The sequence below is a fragment of the Melanerpes formicivorus genome, unplaced genomic scaffold, assembly GCF_026170545.1.
Source record: "Melanerpes formicivorus ecotype bairdi unplaced genomic scaffold, bMelFor1.0.p_v2 SCAF_3, whole genome shotgun sequence".
NCBI classification, from domain to species: domain Eukaryota; kingdom Metazoa; phylum Chordata; class Aves; order Piciformes; family Picidae; genus Melanerpes; species Melanerpes formicivorus.
Window position 1 is genome coordinate 19,867,971 of NW_027142355.1, and position 19,393 is coordinate 19,887,363.

Below are 19,393 nucleotides of genomic sequence, written 5' to 3' on the forward strand. Positions count from 1 at the left end.
ATTTAAACTTGTGATAAACCACATCATCCACTGGTTTTGCTATGAAGAACAATATTTAATGTTTCTCAGAATATCTTGGACATGATGCAGACACAGAATCACAGATTAAAACACAGAGTAGAAAGCAATCAGATGGCTCTGGGTAATAGGACTGAAAGCATTTTATCTTCAAGTATCTGTTTCCAGATCAGAAGTGGAAACAGCCAGTGCAAAGAATCCGTCTGATAAAAGCTATTTGATGTCCCTTGTAAAAGGAATGGTTGAGTTTATCACTAGGCATTTCTCTAGGCCACAGGGAAATGAGGAATCTTCTCTGAGAGCACAGAAGATACCTCAGCACATTAACTGCTGAACTGCTTCCTCTGTATTGGTGTGGCAGTCATCACCATTCCCATTAAAACAGTGACTTCTTAGTCCCTTACACCTGTAGATCATGATGGTTTGAAGAGGAAGAGAGAAACCTTACATCCAAGTCAGGCAGAGAAGTGGTGTCCTAATAACTTGCCAATGTTGCCATGGATCTTCATTTATAAATAGGCTTTGATGGCAAATCAGTAGTGGAGTTTAAAGCCTGTTCTTGAAGGAAGGTAGAAGAATACTATTCTGACCCTCTATGGTCCAGAAGACTTATCATCTCCAGGGATGTCTGTCCAGCAGCTCCCCTCTAATGTGCACTGACATGGGTTCACGTGCTGGGTGAGATCCAGATGCTACTGAAGTCAACATAAGGTCATTGTAGTCAAGGTTTTGCCTGCTGAGATTTGTGGTTATTCCTATCAGCAGAATAAAATCTGGAAGGCAAATCAAGCCTTAGGCCAGCCAAAGGAACTGCAGATGGTGACAAATGTTCTGATTTCTCTTAGGGTTGGAGTTAGCTTCAGTGTTTGAAGTTATTTGATGCTGAAATGCTGTTTGAAACAGAAGTGGCTACTCTTTGAAACACAGAAACTCTTCAGTTGTGAATGCCTTGCTGCTGAGATTTAAAGGGAATATGTTGTGCACAGCAGCATACATTGCATGAAGGCTGAACTCTTGAACTCCTGCTTTGTTTTTGAAGAAATAAGTTAATTCTAAAGGGTTGCATGCTTGGAATGCAGACTGCAGCTTTCCCACACCTGTCCTGTCTACTGCCACCAGCAGATTTATAGCCTGTGAGACTACAAGTTTGTCTTTGGCTCTGATCCAGAAAAGTGCATAAGCACTGGTTCATTTGCAGTGATGGGAAAATTGCTGTTCTCCGTGGGAGCTTTCCTATGAGTCACTGACAATCCCTGAGCACCTCAGGTGTTGGGACAGGCAATGCCAAATTGTCACAATTTCTGCTGCAGGTTGACACCTGCCCGTGGTGGCCACAGCATGGTTATCTCCAAATTCCACTGCACCCAGCTGGTGGATCACAAGGAGCTGGGTCAGGACTCCTGAGTTTAGTTGCAAGTCTACTTTCTGGGCCCCATGAAAGCTCAGAAAGCAGAAATGATCTTGAAAACTCTAGCAGTTAGCTTTTCACCACTGTGAAACACTGAGAACCCCTACGAACCACTCTATCCACAACAGCAAATCCCACTGCTGCTTTTGAGGAAATCATTCCATGCCTCAAAATAATGACTGTGTTCATAGAACTCCTTTTTTCTTTCCCCAAAAAGGGCTTATGTGCCATTTCAAACCATGTTCTACATCCTTTGATAGAGTGTCATCATGCATGAGTCTCATCACTTATTCTTGCCACCTTGGAGTACCACTTAACTTGGGCATCACAATGACTGCCCACTATTTGATAAGCCCAGAGAGAGAACATCATCTGAGTCACCTTTATCTATCTTGAACTAAGATGCCACAACAGCCCCAGCAGATCATCTTGGCACCTATAATAAGCATTTTGTCTAAGCCCCTTTCCATTTCTAATGCTTGTTTCATTACAAAACCAAGCCCACCAGAAACCCTGAGCTCCTGAACTCATTAAGATCAGCTAAAAGTATTTCTCAGTGTTTGCTCTAAGTGGCCTGCTCCAACTCTGTGTTTTGTACAGAGTTGTACGTAAGACACATCTCTTAGCTGGTACAGATTTAGTCAGAGCCAGATTTAAAATAACAAATTCTTTTCCTTAAGAAGTTCCTAGTCCTCTGTATTAAAGGAGAGTGACTTTCCTGCTGTATAATAGAATCCCCAAATTCTTCAGCTGACAAGGCTGTAACATGCTTACATTTAGGCTGGCACGTACCACTGAATTTAGGACAACAATTGAGTATCCTGGTTCAACTGATTCTCATGTTGAACAGGACAATTAAGATTGGATCTGTGCTTTTCAATACCAGATGCAAAAATTTTCACTTCAAAGGAACAGGATCACATATATAAAGCTCCTAAACTAGTATCCTGCGGACAGATGTAAAGGTTATTAGCTGAAGCTAATCTTGTTTCTAGCTGGGAGCTGAGTCACGCTTGGTTGGCAGAGTGCTGGCAAGAAAATTCTCAAGTCCTTCAATGAACACAAATCCTGCAGGTGTGACACTCTTTGGGCCTACATAGGGGAACCCGGGTGCCATGGCTAATTTTGGGAGGAGTGTTACTTATTGCTAAAATAGTTGCAATTTTCCCTCTAAATTAATCCTACTGGATTTAGATTCCAGTCTGACACTGACCAAAATACTTGGGAAGCTCACACCAGCTTTGGCTTTAAATGTTCAGAACCCAGCTCTTCAACCCCAAACAGCATCTGTGTCAAAGCAGCTGTAAATAACATATACTGATCATTTGTCTGTCAGTTTGGGGAGGGGAAAGAAAATCTCCAAGTAAAACACAGTCCTGAACTGCTGCATCTCAGGCAGGCTCTCTTTGCTTGATTTCTTTTCTTCCAGTTAAGCAATATGAGACATTTCTAGTGAACTCCAAGTATCTCCCAGCAACATATGAAAGAATAACAAGGGAAGAAAGCAAGCAGCCAGTTTCCTGTTAAGCAGAACCCTCATTTCACCATTTGGGCAGAGGGTAATCTAACAGTTTCAGGCTTATATTTCTCTGCGTGTAACCAAGTGACATTTAATCTATTAGAATTCATTCAGGAATTACAAAACCCAGAGAAGGTGCTAAACACTGTATTCCAAATGGTACCATTTAGTCTGAGATTCTTAGGCTCTGCATTTGCTCCTGCACTCAACAGAATGAATTTTCATGCTGAGAAGAGGTGATAAATTCAATCTGCAGTGTTGGTCTATTACTGGTCATTGTTATTTCACGTGCTGGAAAGTGCATGGATTTCCTGAGGCACATGTAATCTTGCTCAAAATTAGTGCAGCCAGTTTAAAACAAACAAAACCAAACAAACAAACTACTTGTTTTTCACAAAATGAATCATAGAATTCTATGATATGAAAATCATATTTATTAACTGGTAAGGTAGGCTTTCTAACCCCCTGTGTAGATAGAAATACTGAGATGTGGTGGCTAATTTATTTAGCCAAGACTGATTAAACAAACAGTACCAGAACTAGGATCAGAAATTAGTTCTGTTTGTTAGGTCAATCTCCAGTCAGCTGACCTTATTGCTGTGCATCTAACCAGCTTTCAGGAACACATGCCGATATTTTTTCCAGTTCAGTTTTCATATTGTAATTTCCACCATAGTGAGGGAATGAAGGCTTAGAGGACACAGAGAACGTGTATCTGGAGCCTTTCCCCTGTATATGAATAAATCTGTATCTTGGAGCACAAGCCCTATGAGGAGAGACTGAGGGAGCTGGGGCTGCTTAGCCTGGAGAGGAGGAGACTCAGGGGTGACCTTATTGCTCTCTACAACTACCTGAAGGGGGGTTGTAAACAGGCAGAGGTTGGTCTCTTCTCCCAGGCAGCCAGCACCAGAACAAGAGGACACAGTCTCAGTCTGCACCAGGGGAAGTTCAGGCTGGAGGTCAGGAGGAAGTTTTACACAGAGAGAGTGATTGACCATTGGAATGGGCTGCCTGGGGAGGTGGTGGAGTCGTTGTCACTGGAGGTGTTCAGGAGGAGACTTGACAGGGTGCTTGGTTACATGAGTTAGTTGATTAGGTGGTGTTGGATGATAGGTTGGATGCAATGATCTTGAAGGTCTCTTCCAACCTGGTTTATTCTATTCTATTCTAAAAGCATCCTTCCATATATAGCCTGGAGGTTGGACACTTTCAAATATCAACTAAATGCAGCACAAGTGAGCGGATTAAACAAACACTTTCTAAATACAATAATAAAATAAACACACTGAGATATTTCACTAGAAAGAGAGGGAAAGGCAGTAAGTACAAAGCCTCTTGTCATCCTTCTGGAAACATTTGAAAAATTACCAGGTTTGGTGGTGTAAAAGGAGCCAAAAGGAAACTGACCTCATGGCCACTAGTTCAAATGCAACCTGAGTCATTCTTTTTTTTCCCTTTTCTTGATCTTCATTCTTTTGGGAGTCTAAATTCATCTGTCTTGAGATGAGTCTTGCCAGAAGACTTAGTGAATATATGGACGATGGAATGAAAAACTTTTTTGTTTCTGGAAGTGATTACCTGAAATACATTTGGTGCTTTGAAGTTGCGAGGCACTGCCTCTATGGTATTTTCTAGGTATGGAGCAGAAATGAGTCTCATCACTAAGAATTTCTTTTTCCCTGAATATTTGAAGGCTTTTAATCACAGTTGCAAGCTTTGCTCCTCCCTGACAGAGAAAAGACAGAACTGGTGTTAGCCCTGTCTTTTATGGGAGCTCTTACTGATACAGGCTTTTTCCCAGGCTCTGAAGGATGATTACTCACCACTAATCTTGCCCTGTTGAATGGTTTTCTGGTCTCAGAAAGTCCCTGTTTGGAAATTACTCCCTGTTTTCCCAGAAAAGAAATTTGGAAATTTCTCAACTTCCTTCTATGAGCAGCCAGCCTCAAAAAAATCTTCACTTGAGTGACTGCTACTTGTGCTCTGATTGCACTGGGTTTGATTTTGTTTCCTCCCAGTTCCTTTCAGAATATCAGAAAACTCAGTAAGAGCTCTGTGTGCACATACTGTGGAGGACACATCTCTGGGCAGTCCCAGCAAGCTCTGTAAACAGCAACAGCTTGTTTTCTGAGCTGTCAGTCACAGAAGAGAGCAGCCAGATCAGCAGATCTTGTTCAGACTTATGCAGATATTTATTTGACATGGAAGAAAAACTCTGAGCACTTGGACTTACAAAGGAAGATCTATCTGACAGTCAAATGACTATGGGAATTAGGTAGGACTGGGTGTTCAGTTTGGCAAGAATTGTTTGACTTTGCATATGAGGTGCTACTTGAATGGCTTTCTAGATGCTTAACAAAGAAATGGCTGCCTAGGTCACCTCTGTAAGTACTGTTCTGTACATGTTCACTCTGCAAAATTTGAACCTGACTGGGACTTGGGCATAGATTTCTCTGGACTAGAAGTTGTGGTCCTGTTTGAAAACTACTCAATTGATTGTCAGATAATTACCATGTTAATGGTAATGAATGCCTGTATTCATACCCCAAATGTTGTCTGCTCCAGGATTTATGTTAGTGGCTCAACCTAGCAATTAACCTGGAAACCCAATTAAGACAAACCCACCTAGGTCTCAAGCAGGGCCTGCTGCTGGGATATGCAAATGGAGACATGCTGTAGGAAGAGTTTTACAACAACTAATCAGTATCATGTCTCTACAAGCCACCAGACTGTCCCAGAGACAAGAACAAGCAAAAAAATGTCAGGGTGACTTGGGATGTCCAAGGGTTCCTTGAGGCCTACAGCTGAGCATACCAAGACTAGCTGTCTGCCTGGTTAATGGCAGAAGGTGGCAGAAAAAATCCTGCTATTAAGAAGTAAGCCAATAACCATTAATCCTTTGGCACTCCTCAGTGGCTCTCTTGGCTGGGTATTTCTATGATTTCAAAAGTAACAGCAACACTGCCTTCCTTCCTAAGCCTTTGAGGGATTGTTGTGTTTTTTTTCATATGCACACAATTCCTTGTGTGTTTAGAAGTAAGAAGTGAGGCACTTGGCATTTGTAGGGAAAAAAGTCCCATGGTTTCATTTAATCTGCAATAGTCTGCCTCTCTTTTCTGGACTCAGAAAGTCCCTGTTTTGAAATTACTCCCTGTTTTCCCTGCTCACCAGTGTAGAGATGCTGCTCCAGCATCTGAGATTGCAGGAAGGAGAATGTTTGTAAAGTGGTTGGGCCTGGTCCCATGGAGGGTTTTGCGTAGCAGGACATAAATTCAAGCTGGGATCTCATCAGTGAAGATGTTGTGCAAGGTCAGGTCCCTGGGGTGAGGAGCTAAGAGCAACCTGTGATGCTAATAAAGCAAATCATTACTTTTTGCAGCAGGTTGTAAGGCTTTGAATAAAGGTGAATAAAGTTGTATCTGAAAGCATCACTTTTTCGATCTTTCCCTTCATTTCTTTTTCCTGTGTGTGAACATGTCCATGGGACCACGATCAATTGAATGTGACATTGTGGCTTTTGTGTCCAGTCACCGGTAGGAAGTGCTTCAACATAACCATCTGGGAGAGCTTCTCTCCAATTTTGATAATAGAGGAAAAAGTTAACTGAGCTGTCATAAAACAAATAAAGAGAGAAGGAAAAGGAAACTCCATTGCCTTATGCTAAGGAGGAACAGATGTAGAGTCATAGCAGCCTGCCAGCTAGGTCAGGTCATATCAAATATTGTGGTTGTTTTCTTGTAGCCTGATCCTCCTTTTGAACTTTCTTTCAGCAATGAAGTTGTAAGGAATGAATTAAAGAAGCTGCCAGCCCTTCCAACACCAGCACTGAAGGAGCATCCTTCCCTCGCTTACTGGTAAGGTATTCTGCTGAGCAGCTTTGCAGTGTCTTATGCAGGACCTGGCTCCAGCATTAAGTGATCTGAGAGTGGAACTAGGAGGCGGGGATCCCTGCCTTTTAACTCTGGCTCTGCCGCTGACTCATTGCATGATTCAGCACAAGTAAGGGCTACTGTCCGGGGCCTCAGTTTCCCTGACTGCCAAACGGCTGTGGTAATGTCTGGCCAGAAAACTCACTGCAAATATGCAAGTGTCCTGATGAAATCAAGAGGCCTCATGTGCCGTTTCCTTTCCCAGAATTTTGCATCTGTGCAAAGTTTTCTTGTTTTGAAAGCTCAACATTTTGCACTGCTCTGTGTTAATTTTGAGAGACAAAGCTTCATCTTGCAGGTCCTCTCTGTATGGCACAGCTGAACTAAAAGGGATGTATCTCTTCTTTAATTTGAACTAGGTGATGTTTAGAGGTGGAGGCTTGTGATCTCTGTCTTTATTGCACTGAAAATTAAACCCAGGGTAGGAGCAGGGCCACAATTAAATTTTGTATGCCCCACACATAGAGTCTCTGTGCCACCCTGCATATCCCTTTTATCTGTGCAAATAGGAAAGAATTTAGGGAAATACTGTTCATTAATTGGGAGACGCTTGCACTTGATTTTCTGTTTGTTCCTCTTTCATGTTTGTCTTTAAAGCACTAGGCTGTAGGCCTGGGGGTGGAAGTGAACTTCTTTATCTGCTAGTCTTAATTTCAGTATCTCAGTAATCTGAGGATGGCAAGAGGGAGCAAATCACTTTGTGGTATATGATCTCAATTCCTCCCTTTGCCATGCAGGCCATCTACTTTTCCCAGCATTGCTAAAATACTACAATTAGCTGGACCTCATGTCAAGCTGTAGGCAACCTGGTCTGTGAGATCTCCCAATAACTTTCTGAGCACATCAGGAGAGATTCAGAGTCCCAAGGTGAGGTTAGAACCACTAGCGCAAAAGCTGTGATCATTGCAGTCTCATGGTGTTTCTGAAAATACAGTTATTGTAGGCTTCACTGCAAGCAGAATGTCTCTGGTTTGGACATTTTCTTTGTTGTTGCACAAATTAATCCACACATTCATAAGAAGTGTACTTCTAGCCAAGTAGGTGGCCTGGACTGACTGATAGACTGGTAACTCAAGTTACAAGCCACTACAAAAGGAGTGGTGGGAACAAGTAGCCATGAACAGGGAAGGCAAATCTGACCCCTCAGGAGCAACATGGACCACATTTGACTACATTTAGTCACCTGAAGCAAGAAGAGCCATGTAAAAGCCTCATGCTCAGAATGTGAATACTTACAGTTATACACAAGGTTCGGTGCTCTGTGCAGCTGTGACTAATTTTGCAGGAGTTCTCATGTGACAGACAGCATGTCACAGGTTGGGATACTGGTTGTGGCTATTACGGGAATAAATTCAGTGGCTACAGCCCTGTGACTCCCTTGTGATTTTACTTCAGGAACCAGGTCTCAGAGACCTCTTATATATTAGTAGTTCATTATTTTTTAATGGTGGCTTTTTCTCAAACACCTTCTGAAACCCAGAATAATCTCAAGAGGCCTCTGGGCAATTAGACAAAAAGCCTCTGAGGTGCATCTCAACTTCACTTATCTAAGAGGGCAGATTTTAAAAACTGCTTTTTCTGGCACTTTGGCATCTCATGCAGAATCATCCCAATGACATGCTGGATACAAATTTCATCCTGTTTTTCCTGTGTGCAGTCAGTTTTATGCTGCAGCTCTCCAGAATTAGCACAAAACTGTAACAGGGAAATGTCCACCTCTAAAAGGAAATATCTAAAACATTGAAGGTGAACAGATAATTGCTCTTCTTAGTCTGTAAAACACAAACAAACAGAATGACTCTGTGCTACATTGTATAGGCTGAAATGAACTAAGAGTTAGTAAACTAAATGATTAGGTAAAGACTGTGATACTTTTCAGTAAGATATTATGATAGATCTGCATGAAATAATACAGTATTTCCATCACACACCATGAAAAGCATCACCTGTTGCTCCTATCACCTGTTGCTCCTATCAAACATAGCAAACATTCACTGTAACCTCTTCTCAAGGGGTTGTAGACGTCACAACAAAGATGAAAGTTCTGGTGTTTATGCCATCAAGTTTTTGTTTCCAGCTCACTACAGACTAACAAGAATGAGTTGCACATCTTGTTCTCGAGCATCTCTTAGCATCATGGATTACTGGTGAAGCATCATGAATTACTGGTATTTTTTCTTTTAAATGCAAGCTGAGCTTCTGCTCCTCCCACACAGTCCAGGAACTGGAGCCCTGAGCCTTGATTTCTCTTGTCCATGCGTGGAACCAACTGCCAGTATTTATTATATTAGACACAAAACTAAGCACAATTAGACAGGAGAGAACATGTGTTACATCACAGCACTCCTTTCCAGACATTGTAATTGCATTTTATCTCAATTCAGGGCCTCTCCAGATAGCCAGCCAAGTACTAGGTTGCCAGTATGATGGCAAGAGGAGGAGATGTAGCAGCACAGATGTAGGTGCTAGAGCGGGATTTTCAACAGGCCAGAGGGAAGAAAGGCTTCTCCTAGGTTCCAACAAACATTGAATGCAAGCTTATTTTTCACAGCCTAAAGCATCAGCACTGACAGAAAATTCACCTCCAAAAATATCAGCTGAAAATTGCTATTTAGTTTCTCTCATACAACACAGACCTGAGGCTCTGATCCTGCTCATGGCCCTCTTGGCCCAAAAGATGCTCTGTCGGCTTCAGGGGGACATTATATGACTGCAAATAAAGATGTTAGTGAGTTCAAAACTATAATCAAGATGGACAAAGGTTAAAAAAAAAAAAACAGTAGTCAGGCACAGCAATGAGTGGACTGCTATTTAAAACAGCTCCATGTGCTGGGAAGAGAGGGGGGAAACAATTACCTTTGAAATCTGAATCTGATGATGGGGAACTCTGGCCTTGCATTTGCTTGCAGGTTGTCTGGTCTGCAATTCTGTAAGCTGCTGGGACAGGAGGAATTTCTTGATTATTCTAAAGATCTTTATCAGAGTTGTCTGCTGCAGGATATCATCCATGTACTAATTTTTGCATCTTTGAGGGGAATGGTTTATGATCTGGCAAACAGACAGCAGTGCTTCGGCAGCCTCTCTGTCTCCACAGTAGTTAAGCATCCTCTGTCAGCCCTGCATTATGAATGAGTTTCTGTGTCACTGACACAGCAACAAGTCAAAGCAGGGGGAGTGGAGATGTCAGATGGTGGCCCAGGCAGTGTCCCAGCACTCTCCCAGCTGTCAATAGCAGGATGGCAGCTGCTCAGAGATGAACAGCTGAAAGGAAAAGGGAGAATGTTTATAAGCTCTGCTAATCCTCCATCTGACCTGTGAATGATTTTGCTTGTTTTCCTTGGCACATTACCCTCTATCCCAAAACTGGAAGCAGAAAATGACCCCTGTGCTGGATGATCCTTCCTGTGCAGGGAATGAAAAGGAAGTTCAAAGAGCTGTTAGAAGAGTGGCTGTCACACAGCTGGGGTAGGATCTATTTGACCAGGAACATTTCTTCAGTGTAGACATCTCAATTTGAACTAGGTGCCCTCAGCTTCCTTTGCTGTTGGGATGAATTGTGCTCTGGAGTGTCTGTATCTTTTCCCAAAGTGTGACTAGCCCAGTGCTGCAGAAAGGTGAAAGGCAACAAATCTCACTTTTAAATGTTAATGGCTCAACTGATCATTTAGGCTTTACAATTTTTGTCCAAAAGTAGAAGCAAGATGTGTGCTCATCCAAGCCACAAGCAGCCAGTTTGTCCTTGAGAATTCTGTGGGGAACAGTGTCAAAGGCTTTTTGAAAGTCTAGGTAGAAAATATTCACAGCCTTTCTCTCATCCAATAGTCAGGTCATCCTGTCATAGAGGGAGATCAGGTTTGTCAGGCAGGACCTGCCCTTCATAAACCCATGCTGACTGAGCCTGATCCCCTGGTTGTCCTCTATATGGTGTGTAATGGCACTCGAGATGACCTGCTCCATGCTATTGCCTGGTACCAAGGTCAGACTGTCAGGTCTGTAGTTTCCCAAATCCTCCTTTCTTCCTTTCTTATAGATAGGTGGAAAGGAAAGTAAGATCATCATTGTCCTACAACAGAGGTATAAAGAGTGTTGTCTGCATTTGTTAAGGACAGTTGGGTAGAATATTTTGAGTATGGGTTGAGAACATAACTTTATTCATCCCGTGTTCAGGAAGACTCCCTGACACCTGATCTGTCCTTTTGAAGGGAGCAGGCCATTGATTGGCTTCCCCACCTAAGGCTTATAGCCCAGGAACATGTCCATAAATTTATAGTAATCATTGTACGAAAGCAGAGCACATCCAGAATCACATCAGGTAATCATCCTGTAGGCACATCTATCCTTTACTTGAATGGTATCAATATGAGAAGCTGATCTCTACAATAAACTATAGAGAGTGGAAACCAAAGCATTTTCCACTGGAGATACTCCATTGTTTTCTGACAAGTCACTCCTGGTTTGTTCCTGTCTGAGACAGAGACGAATTGCATCCACATGTAATCATGGTTTTAAGAGGTAATTTCAAAGGGCTGTAAGCCCTCTCTGTCTATCTTTTTTATTAAGAATGATATTTTTTGGAGGTTGTCCAATACTGAACTCTCACATAATTTGGTTACTACAGCACAGGTAATCCTGTTTATGAGAATCATGGCAGAAGACCCCAGGCTCTGCCTTCATGTGCATACCCATAATTTTGTCGGTACTTGCTTGGATCAGTGGGATGACTATGGTTTCATAGCTCTTGAATTTATAGCTCTCAGATCATTTTCTAAGCATTGAAATTAATCTGAAGGATTTGATGGGAGAGTTGGACCATTGCTTTACTCATGTAATTTGTCACTGACCCAACCAGCACCCTGCACCCGCTGTGGCATGCTGGTGGTGCATCCCTTCTCCTTGCCCTAAGAACAGTCCTTTTATTTTCTCAAGTGACCTTTGGGGAAATCAGCTGGTGAGTAAGAAAAACTCCCAGACAAGTTACAGGCTTGTGAGGAACAGCTGGCCCTGAGGATAACCCAACAGACCATCTACTTTGAATTGCTCTCTGCCATATACACTTTCTGGTCCTCTTCCTGCATTACCAGGGATGGATGCACAGTCCTCAGCTCCCCTCATGCCCCATCTGGGCCTAGCACCTCTTGTTTAGCTTGTCACAGTGCAGTTTGTCACACAACAGAATATCCTGTGTGTGATGTCACAGCAGGCTCTGTGTGGCCTCAGCCTGTGACATCACTGAGGTTATTACAAAGGCTGTGCCCAGCAGAGGCAGAGAAATTTCTTTCTAAAAGAGATTCTGGATCCACACAGACCTTTCTGGCAAAAGGATGCATTTGGAGAAGGCACCAGGGTTGTGAAATGATTTGCAGTTTTCCACAGAAGTCCCTGTGGGCATCTCTGAGCAGCTGTGCTGAGGTCATCTACCATACCATCCCACACTGCTGTGCTCCTTCACACTGCCTAGCAATAAACCAAGCTTCAGTTCTGCCTGGGGAAGGATTACCACATGGTGAGCAACAGCATGGCTCCCATTAAAGACCCCATTGGGGCCCCAGCTGGACCTAAGACATGCATGAAGGGAGCAGTGCCAGTTCACATGTGCCTAAACCCACAGGTAGCATATTTGCATTAGATAGACATTTGGTACTACTGGAAGCTACAGTGCCAGGTGGGGAGTACACAAAGGTGGCATAAAGGTGGTTTAGGTTTCCTTCCTTTTGGACTAACATGGTCTGTACAGCATCTTGAGAGGAATCAACAGATTCCTTATCCTTGGTGTTGCAACATAAAGAACAAGAGAGTGGGATTAAACCTGAGGGCTTGAATATTCTGTCATGCAAATGTAAGAGAGCTGGTGCTGCAGGCACTACATTGCTAGAAGTTAGGGAAGAACCAAAGTCAGACCAGTCTGAAAGTGTTAGATGTGGAGGATGTAATGATTAGTGTGGCTGTAGATTGAGAAAAGTCCTACTGAAATCACAGGAGAGTGCTGTGAACCTTTGAACAGGAGATGCTCATCTTATACTTTGCCATGCTACAGCCTTGGTAGCACAGCTGTTTGTATGCATCCAATAGCTCTGGTTCTGTTTAAAAGCAAAATCACAAACATCTCTCAGTCTGTCATTGGCATCATTCTGATCTGCTCTTGGATGCTGAATGTCTAGTCTGTATAGATAAATGTCCAAACATGCATGTACCAAACACACCTAGAACTGTTCTGTGACACAGAGGCCCACTGGTATGGAAGAGCATCCATCTATACTGTGAAATTCTTTTCATCTCCACAGCAATGTTGGGAGTAGGCCCTGGCCCATGCTAACTCCCAGGGCACAGCCAGGAATTGCCTGGGGGAATAAAGTCAGCATAACCCCAAAGTCTGCAAAGGCACATCAGAACTTTAACAGCAAAGGGAACTAAGTCTGAGTGTGCCACGGTTTAATGTGCTGCTATAGACATTGCCTCTGTGTGCACTAGGACTTTATCACCTTGTTGAGAGAGATTTCTTCAGAGTACTTCTACGTGTGCTCCTGTACATGATTTTGTGCAGTTGCAGTGAGGAGTAATCTGTGAGGCTTGGGCTATTACAGGTCATCAGTTTCTGAAACCTTCTCTAGCTTTCAGAGAACTTGGTGGGTTTGGAAGGAAGCTGCACCAGCTAGGGCAAAGCAGAGATTGAGCAGCTTCACACACATCTGTTTTTCACACATTGTAAATATCATGGGAATCATTTGTAGGACAGTAATGCAGAGAGGAAAAAAATCTGTATACATGGATACCATGTTTGTGAGTAAGAAAAGATTATTTCAGAAAGCCAGCTCCAGGAAATTAATTTTTATCCTTAGTATGTGAGTCTGCCTTGTTTACCCTGGGCTCCTTCAAATCCCCTTATCTAACACTTTTCATTGACATCTTTTGATTCCCTCAGACAGTAACTGTGTTAACAGAATTATCTCTTCACCTTCTGGCAAGATTCTTAGTCATGGTACTGCCATAACATAAAATATCTTCCTTTCCAGTGAGGATCGAGTCATTGAACATTACAAGAAACTAAATGGTCAGACAAGAGGTCAAGCAATTGTGAAGTAAGTGAAATAAGAGCCACTTTTGGTGACCGTTGTTTATCAGGAAGTGTTTATACTGGACTTAAAAGGGCCACAAGGATGATCAGAGGGCTGGAGCACCTCTCCTACGAGGACAGGCTGAAGGAGTTGGGGCTGTTCAGTCTGCAGAAGAGAAGGCTCCGAGGTGGCCTAATTGTGGCCTTCCAGTATCTGAAGGGGGCCTACAGGAAGGCTGGGGAAGGACTTCTCAAGATCTCAGGTAGTGATAGGACTAGGGGGAATGGAATGAAGCTGGAGGTGGGGAGATTCAGGCTGGATGTGAGGGGGAAGTTCTTCACCATGAGAGTGGTGAAGCCCTGGAATGTGTTGTCCAGGGAGGTGGTTGAGGCCCCGTCCCTGGAGGTGTTTAAACCCAGGCTGGATGAGGCTCTGGCCAGCCTGATCTAGTGTGGGGTGTCCCTGCCCATGGCAGGGGGGTTGGAACTAGATGATCCTTGTGGTCCCTTCCAACCCTGACTGATACTACGATACTATGATACTATGATACTATGACTGTAAACACAATATGTAACTATGTCTTCCATCTCATCAAATGATTTATTTTTAAGTACTCATGTACTTAATTATTTAATAATTAATGCCTTTTTCTCAGATCATCCTATCAGCTTCCAAGACATGTCATTCTTTTATGTGTTATTTTGCAGTTACATGAGCATTGTAGAATCCCTCCCAACATATGGAGTGCATTATTATGCAGTAAAGGTATGTGCTGCAAAAAAGGCTCATTTCTTGAATTAAACTGTTGTTGGAGAGGGAGGGAGGGAGGGACAAATAACCATCCTGATTTCAGAATACAATACACTGCTACTAAAGTCTGGTTTCACTTCCTGTAGTAGGATAAATTTATTTCAACTCTGTAGTGAATGTTTGGTAAACACAGCTCTAAAGAGGAAAATCCTGCTCTTGTTGATAAGGCTCTTGCAGTCCTATTGTGCTGGAGATGTTCAGCCCACAAGCTGCAGCCAGCTCTGGAGATCAGACTGTTCCCAGTCAGCAACTAAGTAGGGCCAGCCATGACCTCCAGACTGCAGAGATGTAGTTAGATGAATACAGATCTACCTATTTTATGCCAAATCATTGTCCAATACTCTACAGATAACACATTGCCCTCCGCAGACAGCTCTTCCCTTCTAATTATGTGGCTTTCATGCAGGCATTCACAAAATCCCTTGTTCCTTTTGTCTTACAGTTTATCACCAAATCTTCCACTCTCATATTATTATTACTTCCTTGCCTAACTAGCTGAATGGAGTTGTTATTTTTTTAAAGTAGAGAAATCAATAAACATAAAGAAAGATAGGTCTGCACTCCCCAGAGTATATTCCCTCATTTATCACTCCTGAAGTTTTGATGTGTTTCATTGTTATCTCTCTGCACAGATCATACATGTGTAATATCTTGCACACATGGGGTACCATAAAAACACAAGTATCTGACAGAACCTGTCTCAAGGAGAGGTGATTCTAGCCTGTTCCTGCTAATGTGTGGCATTTTGCCAAAAACATTAGCCTCGTCTTTTGGCTGAGGTCAGGACGCCTCCAGCACCATTTGAATCCAGGTCTCTTGGACTACTCAAGATCAAGAAAGATCTGGTGGATTGGGCTGGGTCTTCAAACCTGTGAACACTGGAGAACTACTGAAGTGAACTTCCCACGATCAATATGTACTTATGAGCAGCAGCAAGGCAGCAAATACTGAACATAACAGGGTTTGCTTCAGCCCAATTGGGGGGTTGGGTTTTGGTTTACCCTGCCATCTTCTATCACATTAACAGAACAGATATAATTTCATTGAGGTCTCCAGTAAATTGCAAAGAGGCCAGTATCAAATATCAGCCATTACTCCATAAGGCCATTTTATTGCACACTCAGACAGAAAACATTTGGGTCTGAGCCTGCCAGACCTTATCACTTGGTAGCTCTCAGATCCCATTGCTGCTGCATTTCCAAGATTAATGCTAAAATCTCTGCACATAATTCAAGTCAGCTGGGTGATTTGATTTCCTTCCTCTTCAATCTCTGAGTGTTCAGACTGAATAATTTACAAGGAAGAGAAAGAGGATTCACCCCTGCAAAAGGGACCCATGTCAAACCTCCTCACCTTCCCTGGCAGTATTTTGAGTAACATCACATGGTGATGCATTTAAAATGGTTTTCTATGTCATGGCCAAAAGCGAAGTAGATCTCTCCTAAACACAACAGAGCTTTGTGACTTGAGAAAATTCAGCAGAGGTAAATTTAACAGCACCCAGGACAAGAACAGGTATTACTTAGGGACAAATTTTCACTTTGAATTACAACCTGGAAAATCTTCATCATTTCCCCATCTCATTTAATATTATTCCTTCTGTTTTCTCTTCCAGGACAAACAGGGAATTCCTTGGTGGTTAGGACTTAGCTACAAGGGGATTTTTCAATATGACTACCATGACAAAGTGAAACCAAGAAAGGTAAAGTGTTTACTTTTCTCTCAAGGACTGGGCTTGCCAAGCATGTTATAGCTTGATTTGAGGGCGTGATATATGCTAAATGCTGGCATTGATCCATGGGATTTTGAAGGATGTTGATTTTCTCTCAAACTTGTCTGAATGTCTGCAAGAATTAATGGACAGAAGTATCTTTTAATGTATTAAGTGTTGTGGCATGGGGGAGAAATAGGCAGCACTTAATCTTGCAATTTATGCTTCTTTTACACATGGTTCATAAGACATATATGGGAAATGCAGGACTGATCCTGCCGTGTGCTGGAGGCCTTCTATCCACTGGCTATGGCAGGTTGAGCATGCTCAACCAACCCGTGCTAGTGTATTGTCAGGCCAGAAATGGTCTGAGAGAGGCAGGGAAAAAGAAATAGGGAAACTTCTTCCATTTATTGAAAAAAAAAAGAAAAAGCAGCATGGTTTTCCTGACAGCAGCAGTACATTTGACAAGCAACTGTTTCACTAACTGTCAAGCTGGCAGGAAAAGATAACTTTCATCACATGCCTGGGGGGGAGGGGGGGGAAGGAAAAAAAAAAAGAAAAAAAAAGTTTGTGCCAAGTGACTGATTTGATTAAGAATCTAACTTTGAAACATTTCACAAATGGAGGCATGACATGCACAGATCTGATCATGAACCCTGAGCTTGGTCAGTGACGACTAGCCATGCTGGTCTCTTTATTGCTATTTGCAGTGAGGCTTTCAGTGCATCTGAAAATCAGGATTTGTCTCAGTCCTTTCCAGTCATCTCAAATCCTTGAAAAATCCAGCTAAGGAACATCCTGTTCATTTGGGTGGAAGAATGTTTTGATCCCCTGAGTTCATCCTACTAGGCAGACCCATGTGTTCTGATTTTCCTACCTAGGATGCCATCTAATATAAAAAAGCTTGCCACTGAGCACGTCCTGCAGGTGGGCATACAGTCTGATAGCAGCAACACTTGTACTGCAAACCTTTGGAGATATCAGGAGGCAAGGTTTTGGGCTTGTTTGCAGGCTGCAGAATAGGATGATTTGGAGCAACCAGGCGGCTCTTCTGTGGACGCAAATGTTTCAATGCTGAATTCGTGCACTGCATTTCTCCTTGCATTTTCTCTGTGCCAAGGTTCCCTTTTCTTTTCTTTCATCTCTTCTGGTCACGTTCAAGTTGAACACTGCCTGGTGCTCAGGGGTAGCATCTTCTATTAAAATAAACCAGATTTAAGGTTTTGGTACAAAACAGCAGCAGCAGGAGGCAGTAGGAGACAATGGGTGCCTTGATGAACTTTTATTCACTGAAAGCCGTTAATGGGGGATCTTGTTAATTGAAGGAAAGGATGAGGACAGTAAGGAGGTCTTCACAGAGCATCTGTGCCCTCCAGTATTTGGGATCAATCATTACCTACAGGGCAAGCCATATTCACACATGACAGCTTAAAACATGTCTAGGCTAGGTGTTTGCACCCACATACCTGCATTAGTGCCAACCCTCCAGGGAAGACATCCTTAAAAGATGCCTTCAGAATAAAAAAAATGTCCTACCATGACAGCATTCATCCATTCACAGGCTATAGCAATTTCTATCAGTCCTGATGGGATGAGAGGGTTGGTGGAGAGCAGCAGAAGAAAGAAGAAAATAGGTCAGGTACTCTGAGAGAGGAGACAGATGTTTTCATTAGAATAGTCAAGCCTCCTTTCTCAACTTCTGTTTTCTCAGACACGCAGGGTGATCTCCTCTGTAGCATTGGTTTTAGAGCTTGATAACATCTTGGGCAGCCTTTATCTCTTTCCACTAATTTACCCCTCAAATCAGAGGCAGTAGGCATTCTCCTACCCTTTTTCTGCAAGTGTAACCTTAAAATAGGGTGCAAATTTTCTCTTACTGGTTTGCTTCGGCAAAATATGTATGAAATCCAGGAGACCCAAACCAGTGCTGCTGCCTTATGCATAAATCACTGAGAACTTCTGTGGCTTAACAGAAGTGGTCACAGATCTGGGAGGGAAGCTTGGGTGGGAAGGGAGAGCAGGAATTTCCAGGTTAGAATTTGTCCACTGCTATAATCCAGAGACCAAAGTAGTGAAAGGACAGTCTAGATGATCATTTCTCTGTTACAGGATGCATGCAACCCCCATCTGCTAGTAGGGCTGTTCCAAAATACACAGCCTAAATCATAAACAGGGCTTGGATAGAGTGGCTGAGGTTTCAGTATTTCTCCATAGAGTGCTTTTACCCTCTGTAGAGCAAGTAAAAAGACTTCTTACCCTACACAGGTGGTAAAACCCCTCTGGCGAGAGCAGCTCAACTGCCTCAGCAAGGTGCAATGTTTAATTCTCCACTAATTAGATTGTAAAATTGCCCTTGATAATCCTGGTATCTGGGAGCTTTCCTGCTCCCAGATTCATTTCACTATACCAGCATGGGCTGGTTTAAATCTTTGCTGTGCAAAGGCAGAGGGGTAAACCTTACTGAACTTTCTGCAAGGTAAAATTAGTGGGGGGAGGTGGAAAGAAATTGTGTCTCTTCTGATCTTTAGTATTTTGTTCTTGCAACATTGCCAATGCCAGAAACAAACTGAAAAAATTGCAATGGAAAAATAAATCTCCCTGGAAGAAACACAAGCAGAAAATTGTATCAAGAAACCAGCCAAAAACAAGACAGACATATTAAATGCATGTAGAAACCTTGCTTGACTTATAAGGGAGATCTTAATGTTTTTCTATTATGTCATCCTAGATAGATTTCTATGCTTATTGTTTTTGCAAGTAAAACTGTAACCCACACTAAGCAGCTGAACCTATCTCAGGCCATCCCATTAGCAGTCAGTCAAACCCACATTTTTATTAAATTGCTGGAGTAAATCAGCCATGTGTCTCTAGAAAACTAACTAGATTTGTCAGCAAGCTGGGTGCATCTGGAAAGCAGGATTGAGGCCAATGCAGGGCCAGAAT

General features: G+C 42.7%; 1 protein-coding gene across 5 annotated transcripts in view; it reads left to right on the forward strand.

Moving 5' to 3' along the window:
• Nucleotides 1-19,393, forward strand: part of FRMD4A (FERM domain containing 4A) — a 306,449-nt gene that overhangs the window by 233,499 nt on the left and 53,557 nt on the right. For all 5 annotated transcript variants that reach the window (XM_068168119.1, XM_068168108.1, XM_068168113.1 and 2 more), the window contains exons 8-11: nt 6,716-6,799; nt 13,885-13,950; nt 14,634-14,691; nt 16,352-16,438. In XM_068168119.1, the coding sequence (XP_068024220.1) occupies nt 6,716-6,799; nt 13,885-13,950; nt 14,634-14,691; nt 16,352-16,438 (295 nt within the window). The remainder of the gene's footprint in view (nt 1-6,715; nt 6,800-13,884; nt 13,951-14,633; nt 14,692-16,351; nt 16,439-19,393) is intronic.